This window comes from Octopus bimaculoides, chromosome 6 (genome assembly GCF_001194135.2).
Source record: "Octopus bimaculoides isolate UCB-OBI-ISO-001 chromosome 6, ASM119413v2, whole genome shotgun sequence".
Lineage (NCBI taxonomy): Eukaryota > Metazoa > Mollusca > Cephalopoda > Octopoda > Octopodidae > Octopus > Octopus bimaculoides.
In genome coordinates this window covers 26489059-26509735 of record NC_068986.1, presented here as the reverse complement: position 1 = coordinate 26509735, position 20677 = coordinate 26489059, and the positions used below count along the sequence as shown (strand labels likewise).

Genomic DNA, 20677 nt, shown 5'->3' with positions numbered 1-20677 from the left:
GAGTGGAGTATCCACTCACGAACAACAATCAGAACTAACCAGCCAGAATATTCCGTACCAGGTAACACAGGTCAGCATTCGACGCTCAACACACATAGTGTGATACTACAGCTCTGCTCCTTGACCACAACTTCCTGCGTATGAACATTCTATCTCCTTGTGTAACTTTAATACGAACTGGTTTTCTCTATCTCAGTGTTTTAAGACTTTTTGCAGTCTATGTTACAGACACTCTTTCAATGTTCTGTGTTTCTCTCACACACACACTATTGCTTATATGACTGTCGGTCACTTAACATTGTTGTATACCTTGTCTTGTAGCAAAAGGCCTGACTTATGTACTGTGTTAATTTTATATGTCGCATGCACGCGCACACAGACACGAACAGTTTCACTTTGTTAATAAATTTATTCTCATTATATATCTAACGGTTGAGTTTGTCCTAAGTTCCTTTACTGGCACTTGGCTTGTATCTCTTACGACGAGCCTTCTATCTTATATATATATCTTGTTTTGTGTTCGACCGTGCGACATGGTAAAACGGAGCCTTTTACCGTCTACGTCGCCATCTCCTTTGGTTCGCACGGTCGAAGTATTACAAGATAAATGGGGTCCTTTAGGCGGTCAATTAATTTACAACATGTGACTTTTATGTTTTATCTTTTACTTGTTTCAGTCATTAGACTGTAGTCATGCTTGGGCACTGTCTTGAAGAATTTTAGTCAACTGAATCAACCCCAGTACTTATATTTTTGTAAAGCCTGGTTCTTTTTCTATCAGTCTCGTTTGCCGAACTGCTGATTTACGGAGGCATAAACACACTGACACTGATTGTCTAGTGTTGGTGAGGTGAAGGGGAGACAAACACATGCACAAAAACTGTGTATGTTGGTGTGCATAAGCATACGTGTGTGTGCGCATGTGTTATGTTTTGCTTACTAACAATTGACACCAAACCAAAGTTGCTGAGCAGATAAAGTATCAGATTACTTACCCATGGATTTTGAGTTCTAATCTACTTACATTTTGTTTTGTTTCAAGATACAAAGCTTTATTCCATATTATCTCAATTGACTTCGCTGTCAAGAATAGTTAACAGAACAAACATACTGGGAAGCTGCAGCTTTTAAGACCAAGGTGGGACACGTTCCTAAGCTGCGACATGCTCTTGCCATTAACCCTTTCGTTACTGTTTATATTTTGAGATGTTCTGTGTTTCTTTCAATTAATTTTAAATATAACAAAGAATTTAGTAAAATAACGTAGTTATTAAGCTAGTATTAGTAACATAAATTGTGACTAAGGTTTGGTGGAAGATTTTAATTCAAAACTTATGTAAACAAGACATTTGTACTACAGAGCCAGAACCGGTTTCAGCCAGGCTGGTAACGAAAGGGTTAATTATTGTCAACCAAATTATTTAGCTTCTTCAGAGCTTACATCTTTCAATAGAAAAATTAAATCTTATTATCTTGTAGTTACTACTGCATGCTGACCTTGATAATAATCTTTACTACTACCACCACCACAACCACCACCAACAACAACAACAACAATTACTGCTACCTCCTCGTCCTCTTCTCCCCTTTCTTCTCATTGTCATCACTGTCTTAGTGATAACAATGATTAGAAGAAGAAAAAGATCTTCATCATCATTGTCATCACCATCATCATTCTCATCATCCTCACCTTCATCGTCATCGTTGTCATCACTAGAGCATCAGACAAAATGCCATGTGGTATTTAATTCAAATCCTGTCAAAATAAACTTTGCTTTTTGTTCTTCAGAATTGATAAACTAAAGTAGCAGTATCATGCTGGGGTTGATTAGTAACGGCTAATGCCCTACCTTCAAAACTTTTGGCTTTGTGCCAAAGTTAGAAAGAATTATCGTCATCGCCGCCACTGCCGCCGTTGTCATCATTATTATTTTTAAGGTTGTGAGCTGGGCAAAATATTCTTGGTGGCATTTCATCAGTCTTCACATTCTGTGCTAAAATTCCTCCAAGATCAGCTTTGTCTTTCATCCTTTTGAAGTCAATGAAATAAGTACCTGTTGAGAAGTAGGATTGATGTAATCGACTAGTCCCTCGCACCACAAAAAAAACTTTCAGGCCTTATAATATAAAGGATCACCATCATCATCAGCAGCAGCATCCCTGTCATCGTTATCATTATTATTAAGATGGCGAGCTGGAAGAATCATTGGTGCATTGGAGTAAATGATTAGCAGCATATCATCTGGGTCTTCACATTCTGGGTTCAAATTTCACAAAAGTTACCTTTTGAGTTTGATAGAATACAATGCTGTAGTTGATGTAATCAACTAATCGCCTTCCCCTAAAATTACTCTTTTGCCCTTTTGCCAAAATTAGAAAGAACTGTTGTTGTTGTTGTTGTCTACCATATTGAAAATTTGGGGCTAAGTGCTAGAAATATTTAGGCTAACATTAAATGCTCCAACATTAAAGGCAGCATGACTACATCCAGAAATGTTAATCAAATGCTTTATCCACTTAACTCCCTGTGTGTCACAAGTTTGATCATGCACAGCTGACATAATCTGCCTACAACAATAACAATAACAGCAGCAACAAAAACAACAACATACCAAGCACAAACTTCCTACAAATCATCAGAAAGTCTATGAATGTTCCTGTTATTAATTACACCATTACATTTCAAACTGTTATATATCATATCATATATAACTGCCAAGGTCGACTTTACCTTTCATCCTTTCGGGGGTCGATAAATTAAGTACCTGTTATGCACTGGGGTCAATGTAATTGACTTAATCCCTTTGTCTGTCCTTATTTGTCCCCTCTATGTTTAGCCCCTTGTGGGCAATAAAGAAATAAGAAATCACTTTAAACTTGATAAAATAATATTCAAAGTGGTTTATATGATCGGAAATATAATTTTGAAGTATTCATGGTACTATAGTGAGGATCTAATCAAAGACTTTGCAACTGAAAACATTAGGAGAAAATTTTTCAAATATAAAGTATACAAAAATAAACATCATTTTCCTTCTTACTGCAAGTTTTGTTTAATTTTATAAAGTCAAGATTTATTTTATGGTTTATTGTTGTTTGGATTTTGAATTACACATATATGGGGGCACCAAAATCTTTTAAGTACTTGGAGCCTCTGTGGGTTTTAATCCATCCTCATCTAGAAGAAATAACTTAGAGTGGCCAGTGGCATGTATTTGAACCATATAGACTGATACAGGTATATTAAATACCATACAACACTAATTCTTCATTTCATTAAAATTATCTCTACCTGTAGTGCATGTGTCTTAATTACCACTGGTAGCTAAGACCAGCTCTATATCAGAAGGAAGGATCATCTCAAGAATCAAGAATTCTCCAAAGGTTAGACAGTTGTTGTACTGACACTTGCCAAGGCAGAAACACATGTCCATGACTGTCCTATTGTCTCCTGAAGATAAGCTTGTCCTTTTCTTTAATGGCATGTCAGCTTTGAAGAAATCCTTGATTCTTGAGGTTATCTGCTCCTCTCATACAGAGCTGTTTTTTGTTTACCATTTAATAATCATGTTACAATAAAGAACACTGATAATTATTTGAGATTTTAGATAAAAAGTATTTATTCATTTTGTAATAAATAAAAATAAAAGTATTATCATTACTACAACTGACAAAACATCAAGAGTTGAAAATTATTGTTCTTGGATCGGCATGGTTGTAACAGCAGTCAAAATGTTAACTGGTCATTGTCTGTTGCTGTTGCCGTTCATCCATTGTGGTTCACTTCTGGTTGTGCTACTGTCTTCTGATATCTCTCATTCACTGTATGTTCATTGCTTTTATGTGGATCCAGCACTTGGGTCAGCCGCCATCCACCATTTGTTGTCGATGGGGTTTGCTGCATTAAATATATAGTGGTGATTTGGCTCTAACAGAAGTATGCCAAAAATGAAAGTGTTGTTTGTTGGAGCCTTGTTGGGTTAGATTTTTCATATGATGTAGGTAGTATTCTACTAATTACCTATGTAAATGATCTGATTGCTAAATATTCCTGCTACATCCATGATATATATTCTACAAGCAGAAATAATTTTAATACATCAAGAACTTATATAGTATGGTATTTGATATACCTGTATTTGTCTATGTTGTTTATATTTTACTTGTGTTTTGGCTGCTACATGGTTCATATTCCAGCTGCTGCCACTGTGTTGCAGTAACCAAGGCAAAGGACATTACCTGTAATCAAAATAACTGAAAATAGATTGAGTGGTTAGCAATAAAAAGGGCATTCACCCTCACTTATTATCATAATTATTTCTTAATGACAAAAGCTGTTGAGCAAGAAATAAGTTCCTGTTAAATGAACACTTCCAGCTGCTTTGTTTGATTCTTGGTTTGAAACCAATTCAGTTTAGTCATGCCCTTGAGAAAAATATAAATGTCACATCACATAACAGACCAAGAAACAATCTTCCATGAAGTTGCTTGATTTGTTAGAAATAGCAGCCAAATCTCTTACAAACCACACTCTACCTGCAATACACTGAGACATACTACACCTGGGGGAAAAAAATGGACAGCTTGATCACATGACTAAAATCATAGTGATCATAGGTTTGCTCAGTCACGGCTAACTTGGAGTTAAACAGCAACGACTAAATGTTACACAATCTCATTTCTCTGCAGGTAAAAGTATGACCTTCTCTCTAAGTTAGTTCAATTTTCAAGGTAGTTTTATTTGGTTATTATTAATCAATCTCAGCAGTGAGCTGGCCCAATCATTAGAGCTTTCAATGAAATGCTTAGCAGTATTTCTTCCAAATCTTTGTGTTCTGGGTTCAAAACCTGCTGAGGTCAACATTGTCTTTCATCCTTTCAGGGTTGATAAAATAAGTACTAATCAAGTAATCGACTCACCTTGCCCCCCCCCCCCAAAAAAATTTTCTGGCCCTGTGCCAAAATCTGAAACTATTATTGGTCTCATTATATTACCATTATATTACTGGTACTTAATTTTAATTGTTCAAGCTTTAAAGATTAAAAGGAAAAGTTAACTGTGGAGGAATATTTTGAATGAAAAATAAGAGGCAAATGGGTCGATGTGATTGACTTACCCACTACCCTGAAATCACTGGCCTTGTACCAACATTTGAAATCCAGTATATCAGTTGTGTGAGTCTTATCTCTGGCCTCAAGTCCTGTCAAATTTGTTTTGAGCAGTGGGCTAAGACATTGCAACAGAGATGCCCAAACAATCTCCAAACAAGATTATGGGAGCTAATCAATGAATTATGTTTGGTTTGGGGTTGGTTGGGTGAGAACAATGAGAGACAGAAAATCATGCAATGGATAGATTTAAGCAATGGTAGTACAAGAGTTGGGAAGTTAAGTGCCTAGCCAAAAGGAGAAATTATAATAAATATATTTATTAATGTATTTTTTTTATTTGATATTTTCAGTTGGTTATAGGTGTTCTCTTTAAAGAAAAAAAAGTTAAAGAAAAGAAATTAATCAACAAAAGATTATTGGAAGCTTTTCACTTAAATCTGACAAAACTCTGTGTTCGTATGTTAGTTGGTCTGGTTGATTTTATACCCATCTTGTGTAATTTATATATATATATATAACATATTCATTATATATATGTTATATATATATATATATATAACATACATATAATACACACACACACACACATATACATATATATATGTTAAAGCTATGTTTGCTGGCCCTGCTGGTTGATGAGCTGCCAATGTATTCTGTCCACTCAGCCTATAAGCTACGTGTCTGAACATGTTTCTTCCTCTTCATCACCAGCATCTCTCTCTCTCTCTCTCTCTTTCTCTCTCTCTCTCTCTCTCTCTCTCTCTCACACACACGCACGCACATATTCTAGCTACAGTTCATTAAGCTCGCAGTCATGTACTCAAGATTAACAATTGAATTATGCTTAATCTACCAGCCTTTGGTGATAGTCACAGAGGTTCTCACCTCACATGAAACATTGTTTTATAAGCAACAAACCTTAACAGACCAATGCCTCCTTAATATAGTTGTAGGATGCATTATATAATATAGAGAACATGCCAGTATTATAGACTTCGTATTTGCTAAAACATCCTAAGGTTATAGATAATACAGTGATAATCATGTGTATGTATATATGAGTGTATGCTTCAGATATTACACTGGCAATCCTGTATTACCAAATACTGTATAGTATTTGGTGTGAAGGTACCATGGCTCAGTTGTTAGGGTATTCAGCTCACAATCGTAAGGTTGTGAGTTCAATTTCTGGTGGAGCATTGTGTTCTTGAATAAAGCTCTTTATTCCACATTGCTCCAGTCCACCAAGCTTGCAAAAATGAGTTGTATTTGTATTTCAAAGGGTCAGCCTTGTCACATTCTGTGTCATGCTGAGTCTCCCTGAGAACTACATTAAGGGTGTGTGTGTCTGTGGAGTGCTCAGCCATTTGCATGTTAATTTCACAAGCAGGCTGTGCCCTTGTACAGAAAAGAATGAGGAAAGAAAACAATGGAGAGAGGAAAAAACATGTCTGGATATACTAATATATATATATTGGGTCATTCCATAAATAATACCATATGCATCAACTTGCTATAAAAGCAGGTAGTAATTTTATCTTGTATTTATTCTTAGTGCAAGTTTTGAAGAGTGCAGTTCGATTTTAACAGTTATTTTTTTCAAAGCTATAATAGAAGTGACATAGGAGCATATTCAGCATTATGAGTTCAATAAAGACAACAACGCAACAGAAAGTATGAGGAATATTAATGCAGTATATGGGGATCAGACAATAAGTGTAAGCCAGTATCAACAGTGGTTCCAGAAATTCCGAGCCGGAATCTACAGCCTAGAAGACAAACCTTGTCCTGGAAGATCTGTAGTGCTCAATGAGGACATCCTGCAAACCCTTGTGGAGCAAAATCCCATTGTAACTGTTGAGGAACTATCAAAGAAGCTTCAATTTCATTATTCAACCATTCATCGACACCTGCATGCCATCGGAAAAGTCAGCAAATTGGGTCAATGGGTTCCTCACAAACTTTCTGAGTTTAGTCACACTCAGAGAATGACTGTGTGCTCTTCTTTGCTGTCACATCTCACAAATGGACCTCTTTTGAGACTGAATAGTGACTGGTGATGAGAAATGGGTACTCTATAAAAATGTCAAACACCAAAAACAGTAAGTAGGGAAAGGAGAAACACTAGCACCCCAGGCTAAAGAAGGTCTTCACCCATGTAAGGTGTTGTTATCTGTTTGGTGGGATATGAAAGGTTTAGTCCACTTTGAGCTTTTAAACACAAACCAAACAATAACAAAGGAGATCTACTGTAAGCAGCTTGAACAGCTTAAGCCAGCGCTAGAAGGAAAATGACCATTTTTTGGTTTCAAGACAAAAGGTGTTCTTTCATCAGGATAATGCTCAGTCACATACAATGAGGATGACATTCCAAAGGTTGGAGCAGTTTGAATGGGAAATGATACCCCACCCACTATATTCGCCAGATATTGCCCCATCTGATTATCATTTATTCCACAGTCTTCAAAATCATTTGGACGGAAAAAATATGAATTCTGTTGACAAAGTCAGAACAGTACTGGAGGAGTATTTTTCATCATGGACAAGTGCATTTTGGAAGAAGGGCCTTGCAAGTCTACCAGGTAGATGGAAGAGCATTGTAGAAAATGAAGGAGAGTATATTTTAGATTAAAAAAGAACCTTATTTATCTTAATTTTGAAAAATAAAAGAAGTATAAATAAACCGCATTATTTATGGGATAACCCAATATATATTAGTATAGCCTTTGTAGTACATCACATGTATTATATAGGTGATTATATGTTGGACTTTGAAGTTTGCATCCATCCTCTCATCTACCTACACATCCATGGAATTATTGTAGACACCCAATGTTTTGATCAGCTGGGCAATCAGCCATTCATTTAGTTATTCAGCCAACCAGCTACTCAGCCAGCCAGCCAGCCAACCAACCAGTTAACCAGCCAACCGATTACCCATTCAATCATCAAATAACAATCAGCCTACATAATCATGCAATCAGTAAACACCCTATCACCTTACCATCCACTCAACCATCCATCCATCCAGCCAGCCAGCAGTGTAATCATCAAGCTATCCAACCATCCATCAAAGCAGTCAGGCAGAACATATTTTGACCAGTCCTTCTTAGATAATTGGCAAGATAAACTGTAGTTGTACCTGAATGATTCTAAAGATAAAACGCATTTACATTTCATATAAATGTTGTTCGTGGTGGTGGTGGTTATATTTTTATTTCTGTTCTTGTTTTTCTACTCCTTGTCAATGAAGCAGACTGCTCAGCTGCACTGGTCAAACAGACCGATGGTTACAAAAGTGGTTTTTATGTCTAAAGGCAATTTATAAAAAATGTGACTTTTTGTGTTTGTGTGTGTGTTTTTTGTGTAGCTTTTACCCCCTTTTCATATCAACCCACCTGAGACTGACCCTAGTTCCTGATTTAAAGTGGGCTAAAAAAATGAACATTTTTTTTTTTTTTTTTGTTAATTTATGTTCCATATACCCCAACTTAATAATCCCTTCTACAAAAGACACAAGGCCTGAAATTTGGGGGAGGGGGGTTCGATGTAATCGACCCCCCCCCCACTCCCCTGTACATGACAGGTACTTATTTTATCAACCCCAGAAGGATGAAAGCCAAAGTCGACCTTAGTGATTAATGTTTCTCTTGAATAGTTGTGAGTCAACAGCTGCAGGGAAAACATGGACAAAGAGAGAAGTGAGAGGATTGACTTTCCAAAGAGGACAGACTGGACCTAGCAGTTAGTGTGGGTTTTTAGGGGTGGAAGTGGCTGCAATATGGGTGTTGGGAGGAGGAGAGATATTCTAGCTACAGTTCATTAAGCTCGCAGTCATGTACTCAAGATTAACAATTGAATTATGCTTAATCTACCAGCCTTTGGTGATAGTCACAGAGGTTCTCACCTCACATGAAACATTGTTTTATAAGCAACAAACCTTAACAAACCAATGCCTCCTTAATGTGAAGGTTGCATAAAGTCAATTCATTTTGAGGGGCAGTGGTAGAAAAATTAGAATGAGGAGACAGAGGCCAGAGTGTGTTGGTGAATGATACAATCAACAAGAACTCCACTTTTATTGATTGTAACAACATGAATTTAATTTCACTTCTTGACCATTTTATTCAATAATATTGTATTGATAACATTATTGATTAAATATCTCATATGATATTATATTGTCATTTCAGTTCCAAATGTCATGATATTTTACCTTGCATGGCATCTTGGGCAAGTGTCTTCTACTATAGCCATGTGCTGACCAATGCCTTGCAAGTGAATTTAGTCAATGGAAATTGTGTGGAAGCCTGTTACACACACACACACACACACACATGTATGTATATATATGTATGTGTGTAGATATGCATGTGTTTGCGTTTGTCTCCTACCACTGTTTGACAACCGATGTTGGTTTGTTTATGTCCTTGTAACTTAGTGTGGTCTGATTTGTTTGACTAAAATCTTTCAAGGTGGTACTCCAGCATGGCCACTGTCCAATGACTGAAGCAAGTAAAAGAATAACAGATAAGATATTCTATATGGTATCATTTAAGAAATACTTTGTGGTATTTTCATGTTATCACAATAACCAAATATTTTCTGTGACAACAAGTATATTCCATGTTCGCTAATCCACTCTTTCCCAACCTCAGCCTCAAAGACCTTGGTGAACCCCCAACTCCCTAAAAATCCATTTCCATTATTGGTGAGGATGTCTGTCCTTAGTGCAATTTGAGACATTCGTCAGTGTGCTCTAGTTAACTTCAGTTAAGTTCCTGATCAGCAAATTTCTTCATTTTAACTTTTGCACGTTGTTTTCTACATTCTGTATAAATGTAAGGGGTTTATTGAACGGGTATTTCTCTGAGTGGAGTAATTTATTACTGTGCTGTATTTGCTAGATTTTGTGGTGTTCATTTTCAGATGCCAGTCATTGAAGTTCTTCATTACTTGAATGTCTCTGTTAAGCATTGTCTCCAATTCAGTCACATTGTTGGATTGGTAGACTACAGCTACAAAATATAAGATGTCTTACTTCTCTTCTCTGAATCACTCCTATGCTATTAATGTGGTGGTGACTAACGGTACTTCAGTGATCCTGAAGAGGAAATCAGCTGCTAAAATTCACTCAGGCTGAACCAGCAGAGAAGAAGGGAACCAACTGAGTGATATAAACCTAATACTTATATCCTCCACCAGAGGACATCAGTGCTATGCCCAATGACTGTCAGGTGGTTTGTTTGAATACTTTACTCTCTGTTGTAGCCCAACTGGCTAACTGAATTATTATATGTTAAATGGTTTTGTATATTTTTCAGATATCAAATTTTTCTAATACTTTTTTTTCTCTCATTTCTTTTTTCTTTACAGAATTCTATACGTCACAATTTGTCTTTGAATAAATGTTTCCAAAAAGTTCCTCGGAGAAAAGATGAACCTGGTAAAGGAGGTTTCTGGAAGGTGAATCCTGAATATATTGACCAGATAGAAAATGGTATATTGAAGAAAAGAAAGCACAATGATCTTAACTACACACCCTTGAAGCGAAGTCGGTCAGACATTAGCTGTCAATCGGACAGTTTGAATTCCCAATCAGGACCTGATTGGGAAGGTAACAAAGCTGCAGAAATGCTGTCAAATGTCATTCACCTGCCTCCCACTGATGAAGTGAGTAATGACTTTAACCTGAACTTCCTGTTTGACCAAGACATCATGGTTGGCGATGTGAAAGTGAAAACAGAAACAATTATTGATGAAGTAGATTACGGTTCTTTGATGGCGCTTAGTCCTCCAGATTCTGATGGATCCAACGCTGACGATATCAGCATGGACAATTTTTTCTGTAGCAATATATTAAACAAGCCTGTAAATTCTTCCATGAATGGTCGGGGGCATTCACTGGATGGTTCTCTAACTAATAACCCCCTCGATTTAACTGTAAAAGGTACTGGTATCAAACATTGGTGGGCTGGGAATGACATGTGTAGCAACAGCTTCAATCTTAGTGCTGAGACTCGAGACTTTCTTAACAACACTATATTTACTATATGTGACAGTGCTGATGGACTGAACACACCTGAATCAAGTTCACCTTTACCTGAGAATCCCCACCCTTGGGCAGAATCTCGAACCCATTCTGACGATATGACAGCAACTTTTGATATTGATACAATAATGTAAACCAGACAAAAAGAGAATGGTAACTGAGTGTGACATATAACAACATCATCTTGGAAAATGGTTTACAAAAAGATCAGTAAAATTTAAACACCAAAAAGTTATTTGGTTTCTAATTCTACGATACTTCTACTAACATTAAACACCTTCTAAACATATCTTTCTAATCTTAATAATTTCTTGGTGATATATTACTACTTTTTGTTTGCCTTTCCAATCTCCTCTCAGATTCATACATCCTGCAGTAACCTAAAAAGCAGCATTTTGGCTTGGTTTGGTAGTTTGTTTTGTTTTGTTTTGTTTTATTTTACAACAAAAAAGAAAGAAAAGAAAAAAAAGATAAAACAGAGCAACACAAAAATAACAAAATATATAAAATGAGATAAAAATATTGTACCACTGGTCAATGTTGAAAAATTTTAAGATGCTATATTTTATTTTAATTTAGCCCCTCCCACCCATTTTTTTTTCTTTTTCTTATGTGAACAATCACTTGGTAACTAGGACTTAATGAACCATTAATGATTTTGGTCTCCTGAAGTTGCTGTAGAGGATCGACTGATATCTTAACAATGGGCGGAGTTTGTTTTTCCATTTGCTGTCATAGATATGAACTTCAATAAAGTGTATTCTCCATTATTACCTTTAAATTCTAACACAATGAACTTTCTACCCAATTGTTGTCAACTACATCTTCCTTCAGCTCATTACAACAAAGCATCAGATTTCTAAGAAGATAATTTAGCCATGTGGTAGGTTTTCAGTTTTCATGTTTTGAAAATCTATTGAAAAAAAAAAAAATTAATAAAAATTTGGAAAAAAAAAATTTACAAAAATTAAAAACATTGAATACATTCTTCAACTTCCGGTTCTAATATTTGTTGACTGCAGTTACTCATAGCTTCCATATGGTATTGATGGACAGAGCCACACAGTCCAAGTTGCATTCTACAAGGACATATTTAATCTATTGTCTAAATCATATATCTTAAGTGTTTGTTTTATGTATGCATGTGTGAATGTTGTTTGTATATGAGTGTATGTATGTTTTGTGTCTCTTTAATTGTGTCTTTATATTAGTCTTCTACTCTGTGGCAATGCCTTAATCTTTTAATCTTGGTTGTTAGATTGATTACAATGGAAATCTTAAGAAATAGATATCAAAGTCTTATGTACTTTGTTATATATATTCCTTGTGAGATTTTTCTATTGAGCCTTTGAAAAAAACCTCCGTCCATTTTATATTTGACTGAAATAATAAATACACTGTTACATTTGAGTGTGTTTTCTCAATGCTTGTATTCTTCTGAAACCCTCTTTAGAAATTGGAACATGTTTTAAACGTTGCAGTAATTTACAGAAGCCAGAAAAGAGTTACCGTTTTGCCATTCTGTATGACACCAAGCATTAAAAGTAAATAACAATTACAAAGTTTTCATATTTTTATAGGTAAGATTCTAAAAGAGGAAGATATTTATCTGATTTATCAGAATTCAAAAACTCAAGCACCACTCATGAAAGAGAACACCACTATTCTACATCCTTAATAAACATGAGCAGCACTCCGCTAGAGACCTCACAGTCACTCCTAGTGCTGAACTTTGTTTCCATTAGGCAAATACACATTCTTAGTGTAGCTAGGACTGCATGAAAGCCAAAAGATATTCGAGTCCCCAGCAACAACTGACACTTTACAAGACTGAAGTGAAACCCACAGTGATGTAGTACTCCCTTTTCTGGGACAGTGTTGTTGCTATGCATCAAGAGAAAAGCCACTTTGCTAACTGGTATTCAGTCACTTATGGACATGCTCCAGCCACTGACCCACAGGCATGCAGTCTCCTCTCTCCATCTTTCAACCACTTCTATAATGGTCTTTGTTCTTCAGAGATGTGATAGTTCCACACACACACACACACACATACCACAAAAAATAGATTTTTTTAAATAGACTCCTCCATATGTTCAAGAATCTCAGTCTGCATTTGCCTCCTTCACTTTCATGCAGAATAAACAAGAGAACTGTAAAAACCCATTTCTCAAATTTATCAAAGACTTTTGTCACATCATTCTGCCAAATTAAGCAATCCTTCAACAACCTGCACTTCATCCTGTACCACGCATGCACATTTTTAGTGAGATTCTCAACATGTATTTAATTGAATCATGGTTGTACTGTTGAAACTAACCACATTGATATGTAATGTTTGTACTTCTAGTACTAGTTATGTTGGTATGCATTTTTTGTACTGATGGTATTATGCTGGTATGTTTAGTACGATGTAAATTACTGATGATGCCATTGTCACATATTAAGCCCAACATGCCCATTATCACATCACACACATATGTCCTTATGACACAGTTTTTCCACTTGCCAACGCAAAGAAACTCCATAACAGGTTACAGCAAAGAACCTAATTTTCTTCCCCATATACTTTATTATCGACCATGTTTGCTAAACAGTAGCTCTGAGAGAACCATTGTACTGAACTGTTGCAACTTGAGAAAAGAATGTTGATCCAGTTACTGTAATGTTACCTTAGCCTAAACAGTAACATGTGCAGATCACTTTCAAATTATACATGGATCTAAGGTACTTGATGCTTTGCACAATCTTCTACGTTGTCATCATAAGATAATCTGAATGAATTTCCATCTGTCCTGAAACTGATGCACATCACTTTAATTTTTCCATGATTGGCTTCAAGATCTATGTCTAAGGTAACAGATTAAAGGTTTATTAGAAGCTAAGTAGACGGTTTATCATCCTTGAACTCCATATCAAGAATGTGAGCCACAGACCACAAACTCTTTAGCGTTTAATCTGTTTATTCTTTAGCATTTATTCTACATGTTTTATGTTGAAATCAGCCAGATCCCATCAATCATACCTACACTACAATGTCATTCTAAAAATAAACAATCCCATCATTGAAATCTTGAAGCTACAAAATAGCACATGGTTAATTCAAAACAATATGAATAAATAAGACAGATCAATCTGAATGCTAAAGGATTAAAGCATGATGCCATGCTCTCTGGTTTTAGCTAAAGACAAATAGTCTAAGTCACTATAAATGGTATTAATAACTTTTGCAGGCACCCTGTAGTCTCATAAGGTAACCCATATAACTTGCCAATTTACAAAGTCAAAGTCCTTAAGTTATTACACACATATGACTCTCAGAAGTTTTTCCTTAATGATAATCTTCCATAATTCTTCCCAGCTTGTGAATCAGATTAGCAAATCCTCTGCCTCTCATGAAACTAGCCCAGGGAAGAATGATAGTAGTCATATGTTAACCACCGCATTGATTCAGTTCAGAAAAATTCTGTTGTAAATTTGGGATTAGTTAAGTTTCTAACGTCATGAAAAGAAGGAAACTTCTAAGAAAAGAAACCTAATCAGTGTAGAAATTTTTCAATATACTGTAAAAACTTAGTGGAGAACCTGCTACATGTCTGTAACAAAGTCTTTAACCAAAGAACTTCTTCAAGTCAGTAGAGAGAAAACATTAATATAAAAATATCTAAAATGATAATGGCCAACTTTAGAGGAACATTGCTCATGTTAAATCTCGCAAACATCATCAGATTTCTCATGAATCAAATCTATTCAGAGGCATTTTTTTATATATTTATACTACAATAAGTGGACAAAAGTGTAATTGGTTACAGATTTCCAGTTATTCCAGCCTATTACTGATTCATTGCATTTCTGCTGGCAACGGTGACATGAGGAGTGTCCATAATTCAATGCAAAACAAATATCTCAAAGAGCTTCCTTCATAAAGCACCAGTTTTTCAGTTTTCTCAACAACATTTATAAACGCATGCATAGATGTATGGTTAAGAAGTTTGCTTTGCTGCCATATAATTTTGAGTTCAATCTTAGGCAAGTACCTTCTATTATAGCCAACAGACCAATGCATTGTGAGTGAAAATTGGTAAGTAGAAACTGTATGGAAGCCCATCATATTTATGTGTTTGCATATATATTTATGTGTATATGCCTGTTTGTTTTTTACATTGATCCTGCTCAAAATCCAGTGCAGCTTGTTTATGTTTGTGACTTTGTGATTCAACAATAAAAACTGCTATAGGCATCATTCACAATGAATGAATATATTTATGTATGTGTGTATGTATGTATGTGTGCATGTATGTATACCTTGGCTGCCGTTTCCCATATCTTAATCTTCAGGCCTTACCAGAACTTCTGTGGGTCTGTTTCAGCTACTTCAATGTTCAAATGCTTACTGTTCAAACTTGACTGAAGCTCTTCCTGCTGTTGTGGAAGTTTACTGTTCTTTAGTTTCTTTGTTAGAGGAGTTCTCTTCTTGACATGCTTGATGGACAATCTGACTTTTTCACAATCCAACCTATGGTTTATGTTGCATGACTCTTATGGAGCATGTCCTTCATATCTGTCTGTCACAACAGGATGTTGTCAAGCAGATGCCAGTGTTTTGACCATCCATGTCTTCAGGTTGTCTTGAACTGTGCCTTCTGCTGAAACAACCGATGTTGTGGGTTTCTCATTGAGAAAGAACAAAGACTGGTTTGATGAAAAGGATGACGAGATCCAGTAACTTCTCTACTAGAAGTGCACTTGTCACCAAACAGTGCTTGCCAGCCCCAACAGCTTGTTAGCCAAGTCTTCCTACATGTCTACCAGCAGCATCCTCCAGTGGAAACTGCAAGATATCCAGAAAAAATGGTGGGAAACACTTGCTGAGAGAACACAATGCACAATGTTATGCTGACCAGGCAGACATCTTTCTATAATGCATTTTACACAGTATATGGTCCTACCAATCAAACTCAAGCCCCTCTGCACTCTGTTGATGGATCAATTTTACTGAAAGAGAATAATGACATCATGCATCACTGGACTAAACAATTTGCAAATCTGTTTGGGGACAGGCATACACTCTGTGCAAGCACTCCCAGAATATCACAACAGGAGGCAAAAACAGAGCTGGACAACACACCTTCCATCAGTGAGATAAAGGCAGTGATTGCTAAGCTGAGAAATCATGAAGTTCCTGGTGTAGATGGTCTTCCAGCAGAAATATGCAAGTATGGTGGGAACTGACTTCAGAAACTCACTAACCACTTTTAATGGAGCTGGGTGAGAAGGGAAATCCTGCATGACCTGCACAACACCACAAAAGTATCTCTGTCCAAAGGAGAAAAGTCAGAATTCTCCAACTGCAAAGGCATCATGTTGTTTTCCCTTGCAGACAAGATACCGGTGTATGTTCTTCTAGAAAGACTCATCTCTGCCATAACTGATGAAATCTGTCCAAAGCATCATTGTGGTCTTTGTCCTCCACCATATACAGGAGAAATTCAGAGAGCAAAACATGGCCCTTTACGCTGCTTTCAAAGATCTGACCAAGACATTTGATATGGTTAGTAAGTATAGGCTGTGGAGAATCCTGGAGTGGCTCAAGTCTCTCTTTGTCCTCCATCCTCTACACAAGGGCCAGTGGGGCCAGCTCAAATACCTGTTGAAACCCCTTCCCTATTGAGAACAAGTGTGAAACAGAGTTGTGTCCTAGCCCCACTTCCCTTCATGATTTTCAGCACGATGCTGTGAGAGACCAAGGAAGACTTGCATAAGGACAACTACATCTGTTTCCCTACTGATGGTAACATATTCAACTCTTGCCAACTCCCAAGCTCACATAAAGGCTCTGAAGGAGCTTCTCTTTGACCTGCTTTTACTGGTTAGTGTTTGATGCTTGTGCAACATTCTTGCTGGGGAAGTGTATTGACATCTCAGTGATGTTTTTGAACTTGTTTAATATGTTGTGAAGCTGCATAATGTCCTTTACGAGTGTGGGGTTGTCACCAGTGAAACAATTTGGTTAAGTTGAGTTGATATCAATAAATGCAAGAACACAAATTCAGTTTGGATTTTTAAATACAAAATTATTTTATTTTATTGTGAAACAGAACAATGTGTTATCATCAGAACCAATAACAGAAAAATGTCCTGACCAAGTTAAAGCAGTTCAGCAGTTTGTAATATATTTGTGTATCAAGAAAAAAGTAATAGCCTTCATTATGTGATTTTAGCAGCTAGGTGATTTTGGTTGTGCTGCTGACGTCATCAGCCATTGGTCTTGACTGCTACAGCCACACTTGTAGCTGACCAGTTCAAGGCACACACCACTAATCGCTTACACACACCACTGGTTAGAAGAAAAACAGATCTATATGTAACTTTTGCTTTCAGAGAGAAAATGGCACCAAAAATGGAATTGTTAATGAGACCCTGTTCTAAATCAGTGCTTGATAACATCATCAATAATTGGATGAATTGCATTCATAGCATTTACTTGTTTCTACATCAGGTACAGTGATTCAGTTTTTATTCATAGATGCTCATGTCTGCTAAATATTCCTGCTACAGAACACAGAACTTTTTACCCCAACTCCAAAAGAATGAAAGGTAAAATTGACATTAGCAAGATTTGAACTCAGAGCACAAGTATTGTGACAAATACTGCAAAATACTCCATCCAATGTGAAGGCAAATGGCTTAGCAGTTAAGGAGTAGGACTCATCATTGTAAAATTGTGGTTTCAATTCTTGGGCTGGGTGGTGCATTGTATTCTTCATTTCTCGTTTCTCCAGTCCATTCAGCTGGCAAAAATGAGTAATCCTGTGACAGACCAGCAACCCATCCTGGAAGAAATATATACACTAAAGAAATTGGCCCTATGCTCCTTATAGAGTAATGTGGACTAACCATTCCATCTAATGCTCTAACAACTTTGCCATTTTGCCAGCAGATATAAATGCAATATTAAAAGGGACAATAAATTTTAACCTTATTTATTCTTTGAGTATCTTCTACATAGTGATCTCCCTGATTTATTATTTGTTCAAGCTTCTTTCCATCTAGTTTTATATTTTCTTCCTTTTGTTCTGTTTAATAACCGTTGTCTTTGCCTTTTAAATAAGGCTAAAACAACATTTATAAGAATGAAAACAATCTTCACATCAGAAGACATAACACTGCACCAAAATTGAAGCAAGTAAACTTATATTATGCTAGTTGTCCTCTATGAGGCAGAAACTTGGACAATGTACATAGTGATAGAGAAGAAAAAGTAATAAACGCTGCAGAACTGGAAAACCTGAGAGGCGAAAGACAACTATTGTCAAAAATCAAGTCCACAGTAGTCATCATATTTTGAACATACAATGTGCCATAAGTCACTACCCAAGACCATATTATGGAGAGGAAGAGAGCAAGAGGTCATCAAAGATGTTTGTGTGCTGACAACATCAAGGAATGGACTGGAGGCAAGAGCCTGGGTGATTGTCTGCATACAACACAAGAGTGTCATGGAAAGCTGACTCCTGGTTGCTGGCTGATGAAATGGGCCAATAAAACAGTTTCTACGTGGTCACTTGGCCTGTTAGAAATAGTAGCCAAATTTCCCTTATCTCACACCTTACCATCTTTAGAAAAAGTATGGCACATGGGATAATGTATTTTTAAATATAATGTCTGGAAATAAGGTGGGATGGTCATTGCTGGAACACCTTTGATCAGAGATTTACTTGATCAAAAACAGACATTAAATTTATGACACAGGCTAAATGAAAATAAGCCCTTTCTCCTACTACAGTGGTTCTCAACCGGGGTCTGCCTTCCACCAGTTTGACAACCGATGTTAGTGGGTTTATGTCCCTGTAACTTAGTGATTCAACAAAAAGTAACTGATAGGATAAGTACCAGGCTTAAAAGAAAGTTCAAGGTGGTGCCCCAGCATGGTCACAGTCTAATGACTGAAACAAGTAAGAGATAAAAGAATGAACTGGTTATACATCTACAATATCCAAAATACTAAAAGAACATTTTATACAATTCCTAATAATATTTAATCATAAAAATATAATAGGATTTTGTAAACATCAAATGACTACTCCCTACACTGGAGTAAAATAGAAATGAAAGGGGTCCATAGATAAAACAAAAAAATGGTTGAGAAACACTGTTCTAATAGTGTCTAACATTTTGTTGAGGTTTCTCTTTTCCCCCTAAAGGCCAATAAATTATTACTGCTTGGAAAAAAAAAAAACAAATAGGAAAACAAAAAAAGAAAATCTAGTAGAAAAACAAATATGAAAGAAAAAGAAAATCCAGCAGACAGATATGGCTGTGTGATTAAGAAGTTTGCTCTGCAACCACATTGTTTCATGTTCAATCCCAGTAAACATCAAACTCAGCGTCTCACTTGATTGTTTTAACATCTCTATTATGTGCTGCAAGCTATGGCAGGCAGTAGACAGGCAAAACATTCACTGAAGAATTAGATAATGGAATAAAGGCATATGTCAGTATGAGTGGTAAACTCTCTCTCTCTGAACACCTACTTTAAGAGGCACCCATCATTGCCACATCTTTGCAAGAGTTAAAGGTTCCTAATAAGACTGAAAAGCTGCTCATATTTAAGAGAACAATCAAGTGATGGTCTTGCTTTAAAGCAAGTTGCAGCCATCATACAAACATGATTGCTGTGCATTTGCACTAAGTTTTAATGTTCTAGCTCACCTGTTGTTTACAGTAATGCTTGGAAGAAACGTGTGTAGCATGTGATCATCACACTGACCATGAATCTGCATCAAATTTTGCCAAAAGCTTGGCAACACCTGCTCAGAGGCCTACGCAAAGTTACAGAAGGTGTATAAAGAGGAGTGTATGAGCCAAAAAAATGTCGAGAGTGATGAACATTCTGGGAGACTTGCAACCAACAGAACTGAGAAAAACATTGCAGATGTGTGTGCATATGTGAGAGGAAATTGTCAGATCATCATCCGTGAGTTATCAGAGGATGTGCTGATTAATTACGGTTCAGTTCAGTCCGTTATCACTGACGATTTGGGTATGAGACGCATGCCAAAACTGCTTTCGGCTGACAATGCATCTGCCCATTCAGCACAGCTTATGCAGCAGCTTTTGGCAAGGTGCAGCATTCCCCAAGTCTGACTGTCACCGTATTCCAAAGATTTCAACCCTTGCAGCTTTTGCCTCTTTATAAAAATCAAATTCCGCTTGAAGGGAAGATTTCAGGACGTCAAAGAATTCAAAGTGAATGCAACGAGGCAGCTGCTGATTGTCCCAAAAAATGAGTTCCAGGAATGCTTCCATCAATGGAAACAGCAGTAGGTTAAGTGTGTGGCTTCCGACGGGGACTACTTTGGTACGTGTTACAGTTGTCTTTAGAGCACCAGTCCAGATGCTTATTGATCAGACCTTGTACATGCATGTGTATATACATACATCATTGTCATTATTGAACATCCATATTCCACGTTGTTATGGGTTGGATACTTTAACACAATCTAATGTCTA

The 20677-nt window shown here is 36.6% G+C and overlaps 1 protein-coding gene across 3 annotated transcripts in view; it reads left to right on the top strand.

Annotated features, from left to right (window-relative positions):
- Nucleotides 1-12574, top strand: part of LOC106880735 (forkhead box protein J1-B) — a 181110-nt gene extending 168536 nt beyond the window's left edge. For all 3 annotated transcript variants that reach the window (XM_052968662.1, XM_052968663.1, XM_052968661.1), the window contains one exon: nt 10489-12574. In XM_052968662.1, the coding sequence (XP_052824622.1) occupies nt 10489-11298 (810 nt within the window). In that variant the 3' untranslated portion in view covers nt 11299-12574. The remainder of the gene's footprint in view (nt 1-10488) is intronic.
- Nucleotides 12575-20677: the final 8103 nt, after the last annotated feature.